General features: G+C 42.4%; 1 protein-coding gene across 1 annotated transcript in view; it reads left to right on the top strand.

The window, feature by feature from the left end:
- The first annotated feature begins 4,879 nt into the window (after window positions 1–4,879).
- The window catches only part of LOC120035027, a 38,793-nt gene continuing 21,265 nt past the window's right edge, over window positions 4,880–22,407 (top strand). Inside the window, exons 1-9 of the mRNA XM_038981777.1 lie at window positions 4,880–4,986; window positions 7,367–7,606; window positions 7,797–7,916; window positions 8,034–8,087; window positions 8,276–8,355; window positions 8,527–8,620; window positions 9,105–9,176; window positions 16,618–16,812; window positions 17,909–18,000. Coding sequence (XP_038837705.1) covers window positions 4,941–4,986; window positions 7,367–7,606; window positions 7,797–7,916; window positions 8,034–8,087; window positions 8,276–8,355; window positions 8,527–8,620; window positions 9,105–9,176; window positions 16,618–16,812; window positions 17,909–17,961 — 954 coding nt within the window. The 5' untranslated portion in view covers window positions 4,880–4,940 and the 3' untranslated portion in view covers window positions 17,962–18,000. The remainder of the gene's footprint in view (window positions 4,987–7,366; window positions 7,607–7,796; window positions 7,917–8,033; window positions 8,088–8,275; window positions 8,356–8,526; window positions 8,621–9,104; window positions 9,177–16,617; window positions 16,813–17,908; window positions 18,001–22,407) is intronic.

Genomic DNA, 22,407 nt, shown 5'->3' with positions numbered 1-22,407 from the left:
GAGCAGAGCAGAGAGAAGCCCACAGAGAAGGAATCAATTACATGATGATTTAATTTAATCAATGGAGGAAAGCGCGAAAGCAGTAAATTTAGTTTACAAAAAGGCTGGTCAATAACTCAATTCAACTGTGCAGTGGAGGCAGCTGTTGGGGTGGGTTTAGGAGGGGGGAGGAGTGTGTGTGTGTGTGTGTGTGTGTGTGTGTGTGTGTGTGTGTGTGTGTGTGTGTGTGTGTGGAGGGGGGGGGGGGGGTTCTGGCAGGGACGGAGATGGGCGCAGTTTTAATTAGTTCTGTATTGGAAGTGGAACAGTGGGAGCGTTGTGGAGCGGGACGGAACAGCTGCAGCGGGGTGCAGGGATCGCTTGCTGGCCGACTGGCTAGAAGTCTGGCTGGGCTCTCCCTCCCTCCATCCCTCCATCCATCCCTCCTCTCCTTCTCTACTGTGCCAGCTCAGGTGTCTGTGTCTGCCTGGGGAGCGCTGGGTGGCACACACGGTTGTGTGGCTCTGCGTTGGTTGGCAGCGGGTGGGTAAAGGCCTGGGGCTGGGGCGGTGTGGGGGAATGTATGAAAGGGCTGGTGGCTCGCTGGGCAGGCTGCCCCGAGGGGATCACTGTATGAGAGAGGCTGGGAGCCAAGGGCCTGTCACCGGCCAGCCAGCCCGGCACTCTGCCCTGCTCTTACAGGGCCAGGGCCCAGGGGTCGACACAGACAGGGAGACTACAGTGCATTCGGAAAGTATTCAGACCCCTTCCCTTTTTCCACATTTTGTTACGTTACAGCCTGATTCTAAAATTGACTAAATAAAACATTTTCCTCATCAATCTACACACAATACCCTATAATGACAAAGCATACAATTTTTCCAAATGTATTACAAGTAAAAAAACAGAAATACCTTATTTACATAAGTATTCAGACCCTTTGCTATGAGACTCGAAATTGAGCTCAGGTGCATCCTGTTTCCATTGATCATCCTTGAGAAGTTTCTACAACTTTATCGGAGTCCACCTGTGGTAAATTCAATTGATTGGACATGATTTGGAAAGGCGCATACCTGTCCATATAAGATCCCACAGTTGACAGTGCATGTCAGATCAAAAACCAAACCATGAGGTCGAAGGAATTGTCCATAGAGCTCCAAGACAGGATTGTAGAGTGGCCAGAAGGATTTTTACTCCTCAGTAAAATGCACATGACATTCTCTTTGAGTTTGCCAAAAGGCACCTAAAGGACTCTCAGACCATGAGAAACAAGATTCTCTGGTCTGATGAAATCAAGATTGAACTCTTTTGCCTGAATGCCAAGCGTCACATCTGAAGGAAACCTGGCACCATCCCTACGCTAAAGCATGGTTGTGGCAGCATCAAGCTGTGGGGATGTTTTTCAGCGGCAGGGAATGGGAGACTAGTCAGGATCGAGGGAAAGATGAACGGAGGAAAGTACAGAGAGATCCTTGAAGAAAACCTGCTCCAGAACGCTCAGGACCTCAGACTGGGTAAAGGTTCACCTTCCAACAGGACAACGACCCTAAGCACACAGCCAAGACAACACAGGAGTGGCTTCGGGACAAGTCTCTGATTGTCTTTGAGTGGCCCAGCCAGAGCCCGAACTTGAACTGGATGGAACATCTCTGGAGAGACCTGAAAATATCTGTGCAGTGACGCTCCCCATCCAACCTGACAGAGCTTGAGAGGATCTGCAGAAAAGAATGAGAGAAACTCCCCAAATACAGGTGTGCCGAGCTTGTAACATCATACTCAAAAAGATTTGAGGCTGTAATCGCTGCCAAAGGCTCTTCAACAAAGTACTGAATAAAGGGTCTGAATACTTATGTAAATGCGATATTTCCGTTTTTATTTTTAATACATTTGCTAACATTTATAAAAACCTGTTTTTGCTTTGTCATTGTGGGGTATTGTGTGTAGATTGATGAGGGGAAAAATCAATTTAATCCATTTTAGAATAAGGCTGTAAGGTGGAAAAAGTCAAGTGGTCTGAATACTCATGAATCTTGTTCTGGAGGCAGCTCTGCAGAGCGGTCAATAGCTGGCGCAGCCACAAAGTCATAACATCTGATTTTAAACCTAACCCTAACCTTAACCACACTGCTAACCTTAATGCCTAACCTTAACCTTAAATTAAGACCAAAAAGCATATTTGTTTTCATAAATGTTTACAATATAGCCAATTTTGACTTTGCAGCTGGCCTATCTAGCGGATATCGCTAAATTCTGTGTTCATCCCAATAAACGTCAATCTGCCACACATGCACACACACACACACACACACACACACACACACACACACACACACACACACACACACACACACACACACACACACACACACACACACACACACACACACACACACACACACACACACACACACACACACACTCCTTCGCACTACACACTGTATTCCTCCACCCATCGAAGCGTTTCTATACACAGGCACTGCAACCTATTACATCCAGACACGTTTCGCTATTTTTTATTCTGCCCTGTGTCGCTGTAGTTATCCTATCAAAATATCATATCACAGCCTATCAAAACATAATTAAAAAAAATATATTTGTGCATGACCAAAGAACATGAAAACTAAGCTTAATGAGCCCTAAAAGGTTAACTAGTATTGCTCCATGTTATAGCAACCAGGCCAAACAGAACCTCAACTTCCACTCAAGTCTAAACCCCAGGAACAACCCACAACCCAAGACCTCACCTCGACCTAACCACATAGCACCACACTCGCACTCTGGTCCAATGTTGAGATCTTATGAACCAACTGGTTTAGATATTATTTTACTTTAGGCCTCAACTCTGTCTACTTTGGCTCTGTAGACATCAACACTGGCCTGTACTGACTGTACGTTTAGCTACATGAATTACTAGCACATTATTTGAGATTAAAAGGGTTTCTCAGAACTTTGGCTTGTTTTAATGGGGAAAGTGTAAATCATTTGACATGGAATGTTTCTTGAGGACTGAGTCAGAGTCCAACTTTCCGCCCAAAGGTACCAGCAGCGTCTGTCTCACTGTTGGGTCAGATGTTGCCAAGACACTCTCAAAAGCTCCATTGACAAAGCGTTTTGGATTTAGAGGAGAGAGCTGTGGTGATGGTTTTATTTGCCTATGATACAATGCTGACCTCTTGTGGATAAAAATAAAACCGTCATTCTGATCTCCAATCAAATCAAATCACATACACGTGTTTAGCAGATGTTATTGCAGGTGTAGCGAAATGCTTGTGTTTCTAGCTCCAACAGTGCAGTAATATCTAACAAGTAATATCTAACAAGTAATATCTAACCATTTCACAACAATACACACAAATCTAAAGTAAAGGAATGGAATTAAGAATATATAAATATTTGGACGAGCAATGTCAGAGCGGCATAGACTAAGATACAGTAGAATAGAATACAGTATATACATATGATGGCCAGTCTGATGGCCTTGAGATAGAAGCTGTTTTTCAGTCTCTCGGCCCCAGCTTTGATGCACCTGTACTGACCTCGCCTTCTGGATGATAGCGGGGTAAACAGGCAGTGGCTCGGGTGGTTGTTGTCCTTGATTATCTTTTTGGCCTTCCTGTGACATCGGGTGGTGTACGTGTCCTGGAGGGCAGGTAGTGTGCCCCCGGTGATGCGTTGGGTAGACCGCACCACCCTCTGGAGAGCCCTGTGGTTGTGGGGGGTGCAAATCAAAATATTATTTGTGCGTCAGCGCATGTGACAAATAATATTTCATTTGATTGTATCTGACATTCACGCCCTGCATGCGGTTTTGCGCATTTGCTAGGTGATAGAAATGTCAGTACTGGTGCTTTAAAAAGTCGGGTTAACGATTATGTCCTGTGGATATTTTGCCTCAAATTTCGAGCAGTTGGAGGACCAACCGCAAAGGTAGACAACTTATTGTGTAAGTTAAAATTGTATTCAACATTCTGGCTTGTAAGGAACATGTCCACGATTTTGCAATGTTTTGTTTGGCTGCATAGCAATAATTGGTATCAAAGTATGATTTATTAGGCAACTGGAGAGGATGAGGAGTGTGCGAGAGGCCTTTAAATCCACTATCACCACACTCTTAGAAAAAAGGGTTAATCTGCTGTCCCCATAGGATAACCCTTTTTGGTTCCAGGTAGAACCCTCAGTGGAAAGGGTTCTACCTGGAACCAAATGGGTTCTACCTGGAACAAAAAAGGGTTAATTCATGGGTTATCCTATGGGGACAGCTAAATAACCCTTTTAGGTTCCAGACAGCACCTTTTCTTCTGTGAGTGTACTGACTACTGATATTGTAAGTAGATATTTAGTTATTTGTCCTTAAAAAGATTGCATGAGCTCCATCATCGCTGTACGTGCCTGCTGTCTGTTGCCTTCAAAGGAAAGAACTGAGAGGTTACAAGGAAGACATAAATACTGCATGATGACTCAGATCAACAACAAGTATCTGTGGCAACCTGATAAAGACAGACATGACCCAATGCAGTCATAAGATGAGGTAAGATAAGGGTGTTGTAAGGGTACTGTATTACACACATACACCACAACACACACAAGCATCAGGAATCAAATTCAGCGTCCACTTTTAATGATGGAATCAAACAATAAATGTCTGGGGTTGGGTATGGGCAGAATCCTAGATGATAGAAAAGCATTACTCCTCTGCTTTTGAGAGAATGTCTGAATTCTGAACCCGAAGGGGGGGAGTAGTTTTGTATAAAAGTTTGTAATTTCCCCCAGTACTTTTTTGAGCAACGCTATTTCTCTATTATACATCCTGTGGCGGTGCATGTTTTCTGTGGCTTCATGGCCCTGCATCCTGAGAGGGATGCACTAGACTGCACTGCATTTCCTCACTCTGTTAGTGACACAGTCTACAGCAGGCTACTAGAGTAACAGGGAAAGATAACTATACACAAGGGTTACTCAAAATGGACAAAATACAGTTTACTTTTCCCTGTCTGATTGTCCTTTTGGGTAAGCTGCCTCTCTGCCTTTCTCTGTTTTTGCGACATTTACAGTATGTTTACATTTGAGTCATTTAGCAGACGCTCTTATCCAGGGCGACTTACAGGAGACATGTTGATGTGCCCTTGTGCAAGAGCACGTCAACCTAGTCGGCTCGGTGATTCGAACCAGAGACCTTTCGTTTACTGTCCGAAAGCTCTTTTTTATCTTTAAAATAATAACAAAAATAGATGTTATTTTTTGGGGCTGGCCAAACACTCTTAACCACTAGGTTTCTTGTTGAATTTGATCTAGTATAACATTACTTTGATGTACTTTGCTTGTTTTTGTATAGTTAAGATCAAGTCTTTGATTATTTTGCACAGGTTATTATACAAATACGAGATTGTTTTCTCAACTGGTGTCACACCCTGACCATAGTTTGCTTTGTATGTTTTATGTTTTGGTTGGTCAGGGTGTGATCTGTGTGGGCATTCTATGTTGTATGTCTGGTTTGTCTATTTCTGTGTTTGGCCTGATATGGTTCTCAATCAGAGGCAGGTGTTTTGCGTTGTGGGTTATTATTTAGGTAGCCATTAGTTAACCATATTTAGGTAAACTGTTTTGTATTGTGGGTTATTGTCTATGTCTATATGTAAGTTGCCTGTGTATGCACTTGTCATTTATAGCTTCACGTTTATTGTTTCTGTATAGTTTGTAAAGTGTTCTTCGTTTTCGTGATAATAAATAGAGAAGAATGCATTCACTTCACGCTGCACCTTGGTCCTCCTCTCTTCCACCATACGACGATCGTGACAACTGGTTTTGTCAATTCAGTTTATCTGCCCAAAAAAGCTGCTAATGTAATCAATGCACTATCTATGCAATGGTTTCTTCTCTTCTCAATTACTTTACATTGGAAGAAGATGAGCTACACTAAAGCTGCCCTTACAGGGCTCTACGAGGAGCATGTGTGCACCTAAGTTGAAAAAATGCAGGCGCACACAAATACATTTAGGAGCACAATGAAAGATATTTGAGATATTACATCCTTCAATTTTCTATTCCAGGTCTCACAGCAAAATAATGAGGCGCATGTGCGAGTAAAAAGGTTGTGCTGTAGAGCCCGACCTTAAGGGAACTATAGTTTACTTCAACTTCTTGTGGATCGGTGCCCCGTCTACGGGACAGTTGTTGCTCAATATGCATAATGTGACTACAACGTCGTTTTAACTAAAAAAAAAAGTAGTTCACTACATTGAAGCTACTTTGTGAAAATTATAATTTCTATATCTGAAATATCATAGATCGGGGATTCCCAAACTCTGATACATAAAAAAAGAAAGGACATGATTTCCTACGTCACCCATACTTTATTTTCTTATTGCAAAAAACAAGTAGTGTGTAGTTCCAGTAGTTAGCTACACCACAACATGGCAACAAAGTAATGAACTACTGAAAACAAGTAGTGTGTATTTCCAGTAGTTAGTTACACCACAACATGGCAACAAAGTAATGAACTACTGACAACAAGTAGTGTGTAGTTCCAGTAGTTAGTTACACCACAACATGGCAACAAAGTAATGAACTACTGAAAACAAGTAGTGTGTAGTTCCAGTAGTTAGCTACACCACAACATGGCAACAAAGTAATGAACTACTGACAACAAGTAGTGTGTAGTTCCAGTAGTTAGCTACACCACAACATGGCAACAAAGTAATGAACTACTGAAAACAAGTAGTGTGTAGTTACAGTAGTTAGCTACACCACAACATGGCAACAAAGTAATGAACTACTGAAAACAAGTAGTGTGTAGTTACAGTAGTTAGCTACACCACAACATGGCAACAAAGTAATGAACTACTGAAAACAAGTAGTGTGTAGTTCCAGTAGTTAGTTACACCACAACATGGCAACAAAGTAATGAACTACTGAAAACAAGCAGCGTGTAGTTCCAGTAGTTAGTTACACCACAACATGGCAACAAAGTAATGAACTACTGAAAACAAGTAGTGTGTATTTCCAGTAGTTAGTTACACCACAACATGGCAACAAAGTAATGAACTACTGAAAACAAGTAGTGTGTAGTTCCAGTAGTTAGTTACACCACAACATGGCAACAAAGTAATGAACTACTGAAAACAAGTAGTGTGTAGTTCCAGTAGTTAGCTACACCACAACATGGCAACAAAGTAATGAACTACTGAAAACAAGTAGTGTGTAGTTCCAGTAGTTAGCTACACCACAACATGGCAACAAAGTAATGAACTACTGAAAAGACTACCAAGCTGTGAATTGAGTTCAACTACAGTACCACCAAGCTACAGCAAAATGTCATGAATATGACTAGTTGAACGACATGTAGTTCACTACTCCCCAACACTGACTCTAAACCCACGTCTTTTTCCAGGTCTCGTCCTGGCTTCTACCACCACAGCCCAGACACAGCCAGTCAATCCCACTGTAACCCAGCCCACCTCAGCCAACGACACAGCCACTCCAGGACATACCACGGCTGTAGACAACAATGATTTAACATTATCCGCCATAACCCCAAGCCTTCCTGATCTCATTTTTGATAACGTCCCTATAACCAATTCCACCGGGAGGCCTAACCACACGGTAACCACACCCCTGAAGACCAGTTCAGGTAGGTTGGAGTTGCTGCTTTCACTGTATGGTCAGTTTATGGTCAGTGGTCGATACTGGAGATGGAGTCTTGACCTCGTTGTCTTGGGTCTTGAGACCACTCAAGACCACTCGATACAGTCTCGGTCTCTGATCGATGCTAATTTCCTACCTGCTTTGGTGGAGGTAAAGTAACAGTCATTTCTCTCAAGATGCATCTCCAGGACCTACATCCTGGCCCTCAACAATGGACGTCTCTACATCAAAGCCCCCAGCAGAGGCCAGCAGCACAACTGCTAGCACAACTGCTACTAGCACCACCAAGAATACAGGTGAGTTGATCTCACCAGAGTGAAGTGAATCCACTGTGAAGTGAATCCACTGTGAAGTGAATCCACTGTGAAGTGAATCCATCAGTACACAACTTTTATCTTCTCTTTATTGAAAAGGTTTGGCGGGAACTGCTCAACCAAAACCCTCTGCGCGAAAATCGCCCCACATTGGTAACATGATTGCATTTAAAAAATGTCTCAATCTTGCCCAACGGTGTGTGTTCTGACACCAAATCTGAATTGGTTATCATTTGTCAGACTAACCCACATTATAAATAACATTAACATTTAAGTCCAGAATGACTTGCATGGCCTTTATCTTGTTGCGGAACAATTGATTGTTTTCTGTTTCTTGATAGGATTGATCATCTTTATTGTGATCATCATCACTGCCTGTGTGCTTGGAGCAGCATGCTTCTTTACAAAGAAGACATCAAGGGTGAGTAAGGTATATGCTGTTTGGCAAATTCAATTCTGGGATTTAATCAATTCTAACATTCAATTCTTCAACTTGACTCTGTACAAACACCAAACACTAGCATTCAACGATGTCTGTAGATGCCTGTATGTTTTCTAGCCCATTGAAGTGTGTGTTGTGTTGTGTTTCCAGAGGTACTCCGTAGATCTCCGAGACAGGCATGTGGATCTGCCTCTGAGTACTGCGGATCCTGACGCCGTGTTTGACAACTCCTCAACACAGAAAGGTGACAACATAGAATTACATAGAATATGTATAGAATAAAACATGTACAGTATTATTATGCATCTGTACGGATGAGAATACACTCTACATTAATTTACACTATCATCATTAATGATAATTTACTACACATTAATAGGGAAACTTAGACTTTGTACACAAGACATCACCAAAACACTTCTGTAAATCTTGATTTAGATTTCATTCATCCCATGCTTCATCCCATGCTAACAGTGAAATGCTTACTTACGGGCCATTCCTAACAATGCAGAGAGAAAGAAAAACTGAACTACCCCCAAAAATAATAATGAACATTTAGCGAATGTACATTAACTCGTGGTCAAACTGATAATACGTGTTAGACTAGTAGTAACCATTTTTTATTTAACCTTTATTTAACTAGGCAAGTCAGTTAAGAGCAAATTCTTGTTTACAATGCCGGCCTATAAACCATGACTAATGCATGTTGTCTTTGATCACTTCTCCAGGGATGGACACCTTTACCGCCGTGGAGCTCAACAGCACCGAGGTCCTGGTTAAGGGAAGTGAGGGAGAAAGAGGTGAGCTTGATGAAGTACTGTACTGCATGTACTGTCCTCTCATAGGGTCAGTTTGCTGGGCCTATGACAATGTGCCCCCAAAAGAGGAACAATTCTCTATTGAGAATTCTATGAGTGATGGAGTTATTGCACAGTGATCTGTCAAGTGTGATGTATTGTTTGGTTACTGGAATGGGTTTTGTGTTCAGAGTGGATTTCCTCTTTTGCAACAGCCGTTTAAGAGAAGAGAGAAGGAAGTCAATGTGCGTTAATAACTATACTATATTCATAGTTATCTACGTTTTAAAGTGGCCAGAAATAATACATTTTTCAACCTAATTTTAAAACCTCATGATGTCTTGTGTGGCAGGTGTGTGGGAATAATGACAACTTCAAAGAAAAGAGAACCAACACACTGCTCTTGCTCATATCACTGTTAATATTCCTGTTTTATTCAAAACAGTGACACGAGCACTGTGTAAGGTTTAGAGTCCCTAAGAGCTTACATTTACAGTCACGACCAAAATGATTGGCACCCTTGATAAGGATGATATAAAAAGACTGTGTAAAATAAATAATGCAAATACTTTTTTTATTTTTTATTTAACCAGGTTGGCCAGTTGAGAACAAGTTCTCATTTACAACTGCGACCTGGCCAATGTATGGGAACATTATATTACTAATACAACTGCTCAGAGAAAAATATGTTGTTTAACAAGTAATAAAACAAATCTAAAAAAGGTATCAAAATGATTAGCACCCCTAACGAATCTTATAAATAAAATCAAACACAATTGAATCAGCATTAACATAGTATACTTTTCTTTGTATTAATCTCAGCTTAAAGGGGAACTCTACTCAAACTATATTTGAGTGTTTTCTTTCATTAGTCCACTGTTGATACAGTCCCAAACTGTTCTGCATGTCAGCAGTCAAGTTTTGAAGATATTTGTCCTGTTACATACGTGTGTAATGGAAATGTGTTTTTTTGCACACCTCCCCCTGAAGCAAAGTCTCCCTGGCCACCTATTCATGGCGACACAAAATGCATAATTTAAAGAACTGTATTGTGGCCTTTCATGACTTCCTGTTTCACTGAGGTAAAAATGAGGTAACACGCATGTAAAACCCAACTGTTGTTAATCACAATGGGGAAAAGGAATCTACTGGGCAACATTTACAAAGTTTAAAACCACTGGAACAGTGGTTAGCAGGTCTGGTAGAGGACCCAAGTGTAACTTGTCCCCAATCACAGTGAGGAAGATGGTTAGGCAAAGAAAGGACCAAGGGTCATCGTTGGAGAATTACCCAACGTGGTCACATCCTGGGATCACCAAGACTCCAAATCTACAAATAGACGCCGCCTCCATGCCAATAGGAGCCTTTATTAACCTTTATTTTGCTAAACAGCATTGGCACTTGATTTGGAACCGGGTGCTATGATCAGATTAGACAAAAATAGAGCTCTTTGGTCACACACACCGTGGTTTGGTGTTTAATAGAAACAACCTCATACAGTATGTAAGATATGGGGGTGGATCTTTGATGTTGTGGGGCTGGTGGTCCTGGGGCTCTGGCTCTCATTGCCCACTCCTTTGCGACACCATGGTCACCATCCATAACACATTTGATTTGTAAAATGTTTTCTCCCGCCCCAGGCTAACTCTGCCTGGTGTCAGATCATACTTTGAATAACCAGAGCCGCATGACTCATGGATGTTGAACTGCGAGAATAGACTGTATGACACGTGTATGTCTGTGTGTGACTTCAGTCTGATCTCAGGGTGATAACCTCCAGATGAGGACTAGACTGACCTCTGTGCAGCAAACCTGGGTTCAAACAGTATTAGTTTTCTTGCCAAAACGTTAAGCGTTAAGCATTTGACTGAGCTTGCCTACTCCAGATAGGAAGGGTTCACGGGACTTCTACAAAACGCCAAATGATTAGCATTTCAGTGCTCTCAATCTGTTGAATGTAATACAAGAGACACTAGAAAGTTGAATGTCCCGTCTTGCTCCACTGAATGACAGCACCCAACCTACTCTGTGTAATGTCATCTTTGTGGTGAGGTGCCGTACCAACGTCCGCCACTGGATGGAAACAAAACCCTAGAGAATGAACAGGAGAGTAAAAGCCCAGAGCGAGTTGTTCATTGGTCTCTGATGGATATGTGACTACAGATTCTATGGTATAGGCTACCTTTAATATGTTCTTGTGTTATAAGACATTACCTTTTATACTGTGGTCTGTTGTTCTCAGTGCTTTAAACAGAGGACATTTCAAAATAGTGACAGGTTTTGTGTCAGAACATCACAGAGCTCTAATATGCTGCTCAGCTGGTTGTGGATGACCATATCCTCTTTCACCAGTGTGTGCTATCTTGTCAAACAAGTGTATCATCCTCAACCCCATCTTATCTGCAAACTAAACATGTTTATGTACTAAATAGGGCTGGCTCTACGCTGACCTTTTTTTAGAAGGAGCACGTGTGCACCTATGTTGAAAAACCTAGGCGCACGCACGCAAGAACATTTAGGAGCACAATGAGAAATATTAAAGCTTGAATCATTCATTTTTTTATATGTGCACTGGTGTTCCTAAATGACAATTCCAGGTCGCACAGCAAAATATTTTGCCACATATGCGAGAAGAATGGTCGCACTGTAGAACCCTGCTAAAGAATCCTGGATGTCAGGCATCAGACACCTGTGTAATAAAACACACACTGTGAAATAATGGAAAAATCAACCGCTATAGTAAGAGAAGAGAACACCATGCAGCATTAGCTGTTTGTATTTATTCTCAATCTGTGATAGTCCTTCCTTTTGACGTAACTTTTCATTTAGGTTGAAAGTGGTTGAATTCTTATTTCTCTGAGGTCTTCCCAGGCTTTGGGACTTTTGTGGGCATGTCTGAGCCTGTCTTTCTCTCTTTGCCCCGGGTCACACTTTGTGGAACGGGTCAGTTTTGATTGGCGCTTTTAAAAGTAACTACCTCTCAAGCAGTTTTTTCATCTCCTTTTTTTAAATCATCAACTCAAGACGTTGCACTGGCATCATGTGTTACTACTGTTTTGATACAGCTCAGTAGCGACAGACGTCTGCTTCTTTTGCAGTTCTCCCGGCCGTAACCTTTCACCTTTACTTTTTTCTGTGCTCTTTCTAAAAGAGATACAAGTCAAACAAATGAAACCCTGGTCTGGAGAGGTGTGAATTCCACTGTTGTAAAAGCATACTGCTGCCCCGTGACTGTAAAGTCAGTCTGTTAAAAATGCTAGACAACTGTCACTAGGACTGGGTTTGAGATGGACACAATGGAAAGGATCTCATGTGTCTGAAGCAGAGTAATGAGAACAGTTGAACTCCTTTTAGAATGAATTACGCACGCACACACCAAACGTGCTCAAACACAAAGGCCCACAGATACACAATTAGACATGGTCTCTATTTCTTAACCTCTCTGTGGTCTTTACGGGCCAGTGTCGAGATCCTTGCAGTGCAGTCCGTCTCCTTTACTAGAAGTGGAGAGAAAGCCCTTTTGAAATATTTTGGTTGTTGTCGGTCCTTTATGTATTTTTGTTCCTTTTTATGGTTTGGCTTGACCAACATGTCCTACATGTCCGTCAGCTGATCGATTTGGTCGACTTCGACTTTGTAGGATTGTTTTTCAGTACCATGATGTAAGGGTTCGATTGTGTTACTACGTACTTGGTATGATGCTGTAAGAACTTCTTGTTTAGGGAGATATGTTCTCTGCAGAAAAAGGGGAAACTTTGCTATTCTCGTTTTCAAGAGTTCTCTGCTTGCGGAAGTACACACACACATGCGCGCACACACACACACACACACACACACACACACACACACACACACACTACTGGTCCAAAGTTTTAGAACACCGACTCATTCAAGGTTTTTTTTTTTCTTTTTACTATTTTCTACATTGTAGAATAATAGTGAAGACATCAACACTATGAAATAACACATAGGGAATCGTGTAGTAACCAAAAAAGTGTTAAACAAATCCAAATATATTTTAGATTCTTCAAAGTAGCCACCCTTTGCCTTGATGACAGCTTTGCACACTCTTGGCATTCTCTCAACCAGCTTTACCTGGAATGCTTTTCCAACAGTCTTGAAGGAGTTCCCACATATGCTTAGCACTTGTTGGCTGCTTTTCCTTCACTCTGCGGTCCAACTCATCCCAAACCATCTCAATTGTGTTGAGGTCGGGTGATTGTGGAGGCCAGGTCATCTGATGCAGCACTCCGTCACTCTCCTTTTTGGTCAAATAGCCCTTACACAGCCTGGAGGTGTGTTGGGTCATTGTCCTGTTGAAAAACAAATGATAGTCCCACTAAGCGCAAACCAGATGGGATTGGCGTATTGCTGCAGAATGCTGTGGTAGCCTTGTTGGTTAAGTGTGCCGTGAATTCTACATAAATTACCAACAGTGTCACCAGCAAAGCACCCCCACACCATCACACCTCCTCTTCCATGCTTCATGGTGGGAACCACACATGCAGAGATCATCCGTTCACCTACTCTGCGTCTCACAAAGACACAGCGGTTAGAACCAAAAATTGCATGTGGACTCATCAGACCAAAGGACAGATTTCCACCAGTCTAATACCCATTGCTTGTGTTTCTTGGTGTCCTTTTAGTAGTGTTTTATTGTTTTCTTTGTTGAGCAATTCGACCATGAAGGCCTGATTCACTCAGTCTCCTCTGAACAGTTGATGTTGAGATGTGTCTGTTACTTGAACTCTGAGGCATTTATTTGGGATGCAATTTCTGAGGCTGGTAACTCTAAAGAACTTATCCTCTGCAGCAGAGGTAACTCTGGGTCTTCCTTTCCTGTGGCGGTCCTCATGAGAGCCAGTTTCATCGTAGCGCTTGATGGTTTTTGCGACTGCACTTGAAGAAACTTTCAACGTTTTTGACATTTTCCGCATTGACTGACCTTCATGTCTTAAAGTAATGATGGACTGTTGTTTCTCTTTGCTTGTTTGAGCTGTTCTTGTCATAACATGGACTTGGTCTTTAACCAAATAGGGCTATCTTCTGTATACCACCTCTACCTTGTCACAACACAATTGATTGCTCAAATGCATTAAGAAGGAAAGAAATTCCACAAATAAACTTTTAAGAAGGTACACCTGTTAATTGAAATGCATTCCAGGTGACTAACTCATGAAGCTGGTTGAGAGAATGCCAAGAGTGTGCAAAGCTGTCATCAAGGCAAAGGGCTACTTTGAAGAATCTCAAATATATAAATAATAAACCAATCAATATATATATAACACTTTTTTTGGATACTACATGATTCCATATGTGTTATTTCATAGTTTCGATGTCTTCACTATTTTTCTTTAAAAAAAATTAGTAAAAATAAAGAAAAATACTTGATTGAGTAGGTTTGTCCAAACTTTTGACTGGTACTGTATATATTTGTAACCATATTTTACAAACTATGAAAAACCCTAACATTATCATTAATCCTAGCTAGCATGCAGAGCAATGCCTTGGACTCTAAATTAGTCAGCCACTCTCAACTTGTACCTCTGCCTGTCACTCTCTCATTCTTAGCTTTGGCTCCAGCTGTGAGGGATGACTTGAAACAACCTTAATTTCTACCAACTGCTCCGGCGACCGACCTTGACACTTTATTTTCTCAATTATCGAGTCTGGTCCCAGAGACTAATTTAGGTCTCATCAAGGCTAATTACAGATCTCACTCTCCATTCCCACATTCCCTTGGACAGTAAATTAGCGTGTTGGTTTTGAGTGAGTCGGGGCCCTGGAAGAAACTGAACTAATGACGGGGATTAGCTTTAGCAACCAGCCACTGAGTGCGGCGGTGGGGGGCTGAGAATCAGAGACATACACACAGCTTTGTTTTCATGCATTTTCAGGACATTTTGGGGGGTAAAAATGTATTCCCGTTCAAAATCCTATTTTCCTAAACCTAACCTTAACCCCAATCCCGAAACCTAACCCTTAAGCTAAAAATAGGATTTTAACAAATTCAGGACATGAAAAGGACATTGTGGTCCTGATAAGGTAGGAAAACATGTACACACACACAGTAGCCAGAGGTGTCACGCCTGCTCCCGCTCCCCCTCCCCCTCTCTGGCGCTCTCTGGCGCCAAGCTGCCCATCATTACGCACACCTCTCACCATCGTTACAGGCATCAGTGCTTCATTGGACTCACCTGGACTCCATCACTTTATTGATTGCCTCCTCTATATCTATCTATTCAATCAAATTTCAATCAAATTACATCAGCTGATGTCACAAAGTGCTGTACAGAAACCCAGCCTAAAACCCCAAACAGCAAGCATTGCAGGTGTAGAAGCACGGTGGCTAGGAAAAACTCCCTAGAAAGGCCAGAACCTAGGAAGGAACCTAGAGAGGAACCAGGCCATGAGGGCTGGCCAGTCCTCTTCTGGCTGTGCCGGGTGGAGATTATAACAGAACATGGCCAAGATGTTCAAATGTTCATAAATGACCAGCATGGTCAAATAATAATAATCACAGTAGTTGTGGAGGGTGCAACAGGTCAGCACCTCAGGAGTAAATGTCAGTTGGCTTTTCATAGCCGATTATTCAGAGTATCTCTATCACTCCTGCTGTCTCTAGAGAGTTGAAAACAGCAGGTCTGGGACAGGTAGCACGTCCGGTGGAACAGGTCAGGGTTCCATAGCCGCAGTTTGATCCCTGTGTCAGCAATAATGTTATGTTGTCCAGACACTGTCCGTGTTTTGTTTCATGTCTGTTATTTATTAAATATTCACTCCCTGTACTTGCTTCTGCTCTCCCAGCGTCTGTCCTCACAAGAGGTAGCAATGGTGCTTAACAGATAACGGTTTACAGATCTGAATAATGCTACAGATATGTCCAGAACAGCAGTGGTGTTACCATCCCCCCTCCCCCCTCCCCAGCCTCCTAGCACCCTTGTCCCCACCAGCCCCCTCAGTCCCCCCCATCACCTTGGGTAAGATAATAACGAGGTGGACATACTTTCCCACAGCTCTTAACCAGCTGTGTGGTGCTGCTTTCCCAGCAAGACCTGGTCAGTAATCAGGACCTCATTAGGCGACCAACCAGAGGCCTGGCCTGGATCAGGTCGTTCAGTAGAGGAGAAATCCCCCAACAGTCAAAGTGGGCAGAAACATTCTTGTAGGAACAGAAAGAGAACCACTGCAGGCCAGGAGACTCAGATAGGAAATGCTATCATTATAGTAATGCTTAGAGGTAATGACAAAGCACAGTCTAGCAGAGCAAGGTAAATATGCCTTTCTTAGCCGGAATTTGGGTGAACATGTGTTAAATACAGGTATATGTATTACTGGGTGTGTTGAAATGTGCTGTGGCAAGATATTCAGAAATATTGTGTGTATAATTTGACTATAATATGTTAAGACACTGACATGATTAAACTCTGTACTCCCTCTGCAGCAGATAGTGAGAAAATCTCGGACTACCCACCGCCTGCCAGCCCTGTGGACAAACCTGATGATGGGGCCCCTGGAGATGTGGCCCCTGAGGCCCCAGTGGGGGAGACTGATGACGAGAACACTGTTTCCAATAAGACCTCAGTGGAGGCCAACGAGAACAGCAACAACAACACCATCACCACCGCCAGGATCGTTGGTATAGTTCAATATCTGCTACAACCTCTGTGTGTATGTGTGTCTTTCTGACGGGTTGGGGTAAAGAAGACACATTTCCGTTGAACATTTGTATACATCGTCTTCTAACGTCATGGTATCTATGGCTATTGATGCCGTTAATTGCATATTGTTCCTCGCCGTTTAAAAAAACTGGCCGAAACAAATCACACCTCTCTTTTCGCTTCTTTGTGTCATTTGAAAACACAACGAGACAGATTGGTTTATCCACTTCCTCTTTCTCTGTAATTGACTCAGGGATACAATGTTGAACAGAAGTGTTCTACTATGCCTTGAACATTCCTATCCTGGGGAGAATGTAATTAACACAGCATGGTGATAGCACCACAACTCCCAGACTATGTCCATATCTCAGCGTGACGGATTTTTCTATAATTGGGTGGTGAAGACTGAACCAACAACTCAACAAGACAGTTAGTTCAAGCTGTCGTTTTCTAAAGCAACATTCAGTTAGGCTCTAATAGCAGTGGCGTTCCTCATAGCAGTGGAACATAGATGAACGCACGATGGGGACACTTGAGTCAGTTTTACATGTCTGGTCAAAACCGATGGAAAGCATCACTCTATGGTCAAGCCATGGCAAGTGAAAGGCAGTGGTTAGCAGCAGATGGGTGTGTTTGACCCATCCCCTTTATTAAGACATGTCGCAGAGCTCAAACCAAGAGAGAACGCCAGTTGTCCTTTCAGTCTTTCAGCGGACCAAAAATGCATGGAATATTTGTAAACTGTGGCTATGGGGTCACTCGTAAGGATGGCTGTAGGAATCCATTGTTTAGTCCCACTACTATCAGATGGTTCTACAGTATATGATTCAGAACACATGTTCTACCATCACATCAGTATTGAATGTTCTACTTTGGCAGGGATCCTGACTTTAGGTCTGCTGCCATTACTCAAATATTTTCTGGAATGTATGAGTGCAGGGATACAAGCATCCTTCAGTAACCATTAGCAGGTGAAATGTAGCCATAGATCTAGGGTTAAAACTCCCCATGGTCATCACTTCATCTATGCCCTGTCTCCTCATTATTTTGTTTCTCTCTCACACACTTTCTCAGGACGGGCCATGACCAGCAGCTTCTCTGAGGTTCCTCTGGACAACCCGGCCTAAAAGAGATCCTCCTTTATCTGCAGCCCCTTCACAACCACGGTAAGCCCCCATCGGACCCCCAACCTCCCCCCTGCAGCTGCTGAACTACTTCCCCAGCTCAGGTGTTAGTAAACGGATCAGCCCCCCGCTACCAGCCAGGTCAGCAGGCCGCAAACGACTTCTGCTGGAAGTGCCAGATATGTTACTGAAGCGGTCTCCCTGAATTAACATCGCAGTATAAATAGGACGTCATAACCACCAATCTACTGGTACTGCTGGTCATTATCAGTCTGCATTAGATTATGGGTTCCCATCTTCGTAAATCTTCTTGACGAGGCTAATCCACATTGATTTATATATATATATTCCATGAAGGGATGTTTGTGGTTGTCGATGCATCTGGACTCAACTCTCCATTGACGGTCATAAGATATTGCAGTATATATCAAAGTTGAATTACTTGTGTAGGGAGGATTTATATAGGCTCCAGGTTGAGTGAGAGGGACACATGTAGGCGTATTTGTTATACCTCTGCAATTTTAGAACTTATTTATTGGACAGACGTTGTTTAGCCTCTACAAGAACAAGTCGTACAGTTAGAAGGAAACGACCACAACTTGCACATCAAATATCTTTCACAATCTACCAAACAGCTCCCAACCATCTTAAAGATGCCACTAAACAATGCATTTCCGATTTCCACTCATACTCTCTCATACAATTGTTCTGCTCATAACTCTGCCTCTTATCTCATTTCGATCAGGCACTCCAGCTAGATTCCTCAGACAGACCCCAGCAGCTTGGGTCCTCTCAGCCAGTCAGCGAGCCAGTCAGTCAGTCAGTCAGACAGGAAGTTCTAACTATAGCCCCCTGCACCTGTGTTTCTCTTCTCTCTGAAGCCTGCCGCCACTACAGTGCTGCAGCCCAGGGCCTGGACCCTGAAGACCTGAGGAATCCACCCCGCTCTTAACAGCCGATGATAGGCCCAGATCTTAGGCCCGCCACTGAGACGCAACGTGTTAACAGTCCCATTTCACAAAAAAGCAGACCCCCAGAAATCCCTGTTATCTCACGTCCATCAGGGGTTGTCAGTCCCTCACTTTTTCTCACCCCTCTTTTCCTCCCCCCTTTCTCTATCGCTCAGTCAGTAGTTTTGCTTGGCCTGCTTTTTTGTGTGACCCTTAAGATGACGTGTAGTGTTGACATTTCCTCATACAGTAGAGTAGAATCACATAATGTAGAAAGATCCCTCATAAAACTACATTTACAGCAGAATGAATTAGGTCTCATAAAACTACATTTACAGCAGAATGAATTAGGTCTCATAAAACTACATTTACAGCAGAATGAATTAGATCTCATAAAACTACATTTACAGCAGAATGAATTAGGTCTCATAAAACTACATTTACAGCAGAATGAATTAGGTCTCATAAAACTACATTTACAGCAGAATGAATTAGGTCTCATAAAACTACATTTACAGCCGAATGAATTAGGTCTCATAAAACTACATTTACAGCAGAATTAATTAGGTCTCATAAAACTACATTTACAGCAGAATTAATTTGGTCATGTAGGAGAGTGCAATTAGAAGAGAAGGCTAATGCCTAGCACCACTGACAAACCTGTCCTTTATGGGTATTTAGGAAAGGCTGGATAAGAAGGGTGGGGATTTGTAAGGCAGCCCGTTACTCCATCCCGGTGGGAAGAATAGTCAGGTTTCCCCTTTTTCTCCCTCTCTCTTCCTTTATTTGTTCTTTCTCTCGCTCTCCCCCCTCCAGGATGGTTTGAGCAGGAGATTTAGAATGAGGGTCAGTAGGGGGAGAATAGAGGCAGTGGACTAATGGATACATTTTTATGAACACTGTTTTTATAATGCAGGAATGCATGTGTACACTATGCATGTACACAAATATGCACAGTGTAACTATAGTCATTCTTAAAGATGACTGACATGTCTCCAATCTCCGTCTTTAAGGTAGGGGAAAATGTGAGAGAAAGTCTTGCTAGCTTCAAGTAAGGTGGCTATGCTGTGGCTGTGTATGTAATTACAATCATTGCCTTCAGACTGCCATAATTAGTTCATTAGAGGATTGGATAATTGGTCCAGACAGAGCCACTCTCTGAAGAAAGTACTGCCTTGGTCCAGAGTATTTTACAGTACACAAGGCCCCATACACCTCATTGTCCCAGGATCCATTTAATGTGATTTATTTACAGATGTATTTAACAGAATCGTTGGAGACAGAGTTGACCATGTAGATGGAGAATAACTAACCGTAGATAATATATGACGACGTTTGTAACGGTTGTCCTCCTCCTCTTCAGACGAAGAGGAGGAGTAGGGATTGGACCAAAGCGCAGCATGTGTTGAATCCATAATTACGTTTATTAAAGAAAAGACGAAACACGAAGAACACTTGAAATGATTACAAAATAACAAAACGAACGTAGACTGACCTAAAACATGAGAACTTACATATAACACGAAGAACGCACGAACAGGTACAGACTACAACTAACGAACGAACGAACAAACCGAAACAGTCCCGTGTGGTGCAACATACACAAACACAGAAGACAACCACCCACAAACAAACAGTGTGAACAGCCTACCTTTATATGGTTCTCAATCAGAGGAAACGTCAAACACCTGTCCCTGATTGAGAACCATATAAGGCTAATTACCAACGACCTAAACATAGAAACACATAACATAGAATGCCCACCCCAACTCACGCCCTGACCAACTAAACACATACAAAAACAAGAGAAAACAGGTCAGGAACGTGACAATGTTAATAATCCTACATGTGTAATGTAGCAAAATAAAGCTGTTAAAATAACATGTTTTATGCTAGTTTCTATTTACCTATGTCACAGTCAAACATTATCACATATACACACCGTTTAACATTTTAGTTCCTGGAGATTCTGGTACCTAATTGCTCCTATACCATTGCCTTTCAGAACAGTGAGAGCTGAGTCTACCAGGGCTACCTTCTAGCAGCAGGTTATTGATATGGTTTAGAGTTTCACACTGGGGGAGTGATATTGGATCACGGTAACTACAGTGACATTATTTATATTTCGGCAATGGAAAGCAAGTATGCCCACTGATAGTCTTGGTAGTTACACTCTTAGAAAAAAGGGTTCCAAATGTGTTATTTGGCTGTCCCCATAGGAGAACCTTTTTTTTGTTCCAGGTAGAACACTTTTTGGTTTCAGGTAGAACCCTTTTGAGTTCCATGTAAAACCCTTTGTGGAAACGTTCTACATGGAACACAAAAGGGTCCTTCAAAGGGTTCTCCTATGGCACGTGTCAAACTCATTCCACGGAGGGCTGAGGGTTTTCGCTCCTCCATTGTACTTGAGGAATTAAGGTCACTGATTAGTAAGGAACTCCCCTCACCTGGTTGTCTAGGTCTTCACTGAAAGGAAAAAACAAAAACCAGCAGACACTAGGCCCTCCATGGAATGAGTTTGACACCCCTGTCCTATGGGGACAGCCGAAGAACCCTTTTAGGTTCGAGATAGCACCTTTTCTTCTAAGAGTGTAGCCTATTATTCTCACTGTTGAATTGTAGTTATTAACTCTATATTCTAAATACAGTGGAAAAGACGATGGATGATACAGCAGCTTCAGTTGTGGATTTCACATTTAGCATGAGAAGAAAATGCCCTTCTTGGAAGGCAAGCTGGGCCTTGCTCATAAACAATAAGAAAAGCTCTCTATTTTGTGCTTTACATACATAGAAAAACAGACTGAATCGACCTTGAAGGAGACATAAAAAGGAAAGAAAGAGAAAAGCAAGAAACAACCAGTCCTTTCTTCCTTCCACCTGGTTTAGGTAGTGATGAGCAAGCTGGAAATTCTGAACTTGAAAGGTCTCTTGTCTCCTCCATCCAGGGGAGATAATGGACATGACCTGACAGCTCATGAAACAGCATAATTAGCTGGTTAGGCCGGCTGTGTCATTTTCCAATCGGGTTTGCTTTCATGCCATCAGCTCACGGGGGTTATCATACATTTGACTGGAATAGACCGTCGGTCCAGAAAGAGAGAGAGGAGAAAATGTGGACAAGCCTAGCTAGTAATTAGTGTGGGCTATTTTATTGTTCGAGAGGGGCTTTCGTTCGATGTGATTGGACACACAGGTTCAAAGACAGGGCAAGGCTGTGTAGAGACTCAGAGGTCAAGGGTCAGATTATATCTCATGTGCTTATGAACAGATCTACTAACTATGCTTAGATATATTTGTCATTCATCGGCTCCAAAATAAATATTTTTCTTGTTTATGTAGTGGCAATGCTGTCCCCAGTAATAAAAGAGAAACCAGACCTCCATTTTGGGGTTTGAGACCACCATTTTGGATGTCCCAATGGCTCTATGGCAGTGTGAGAGGGGGCCTGGGCTCAGTAATAACAGTGGCTGGGTGCTGCTGGGTGGTGTTCCCTGCATGT

Source organism: Salvelinus namaycush, chromosome 42, assembly GCF_016432855.1.
Source record: "Salvelinus namaycush isolate Seneca chromosome 42, SaNama_1.0, whole genome shotgun sequence".
NCBI classification, from domain to species: Eukaryota; Metazoa; Chordata; class Actinopteri; order Salmoniformes; family Salmonidae; genus Salvelinus; species Salvelinus namaycush.
The sequence above is the reverse complement of the archived record's forward strand: the minus strand, read 5'-3'. Positions and strand labels throughout refer to the sequence as shown.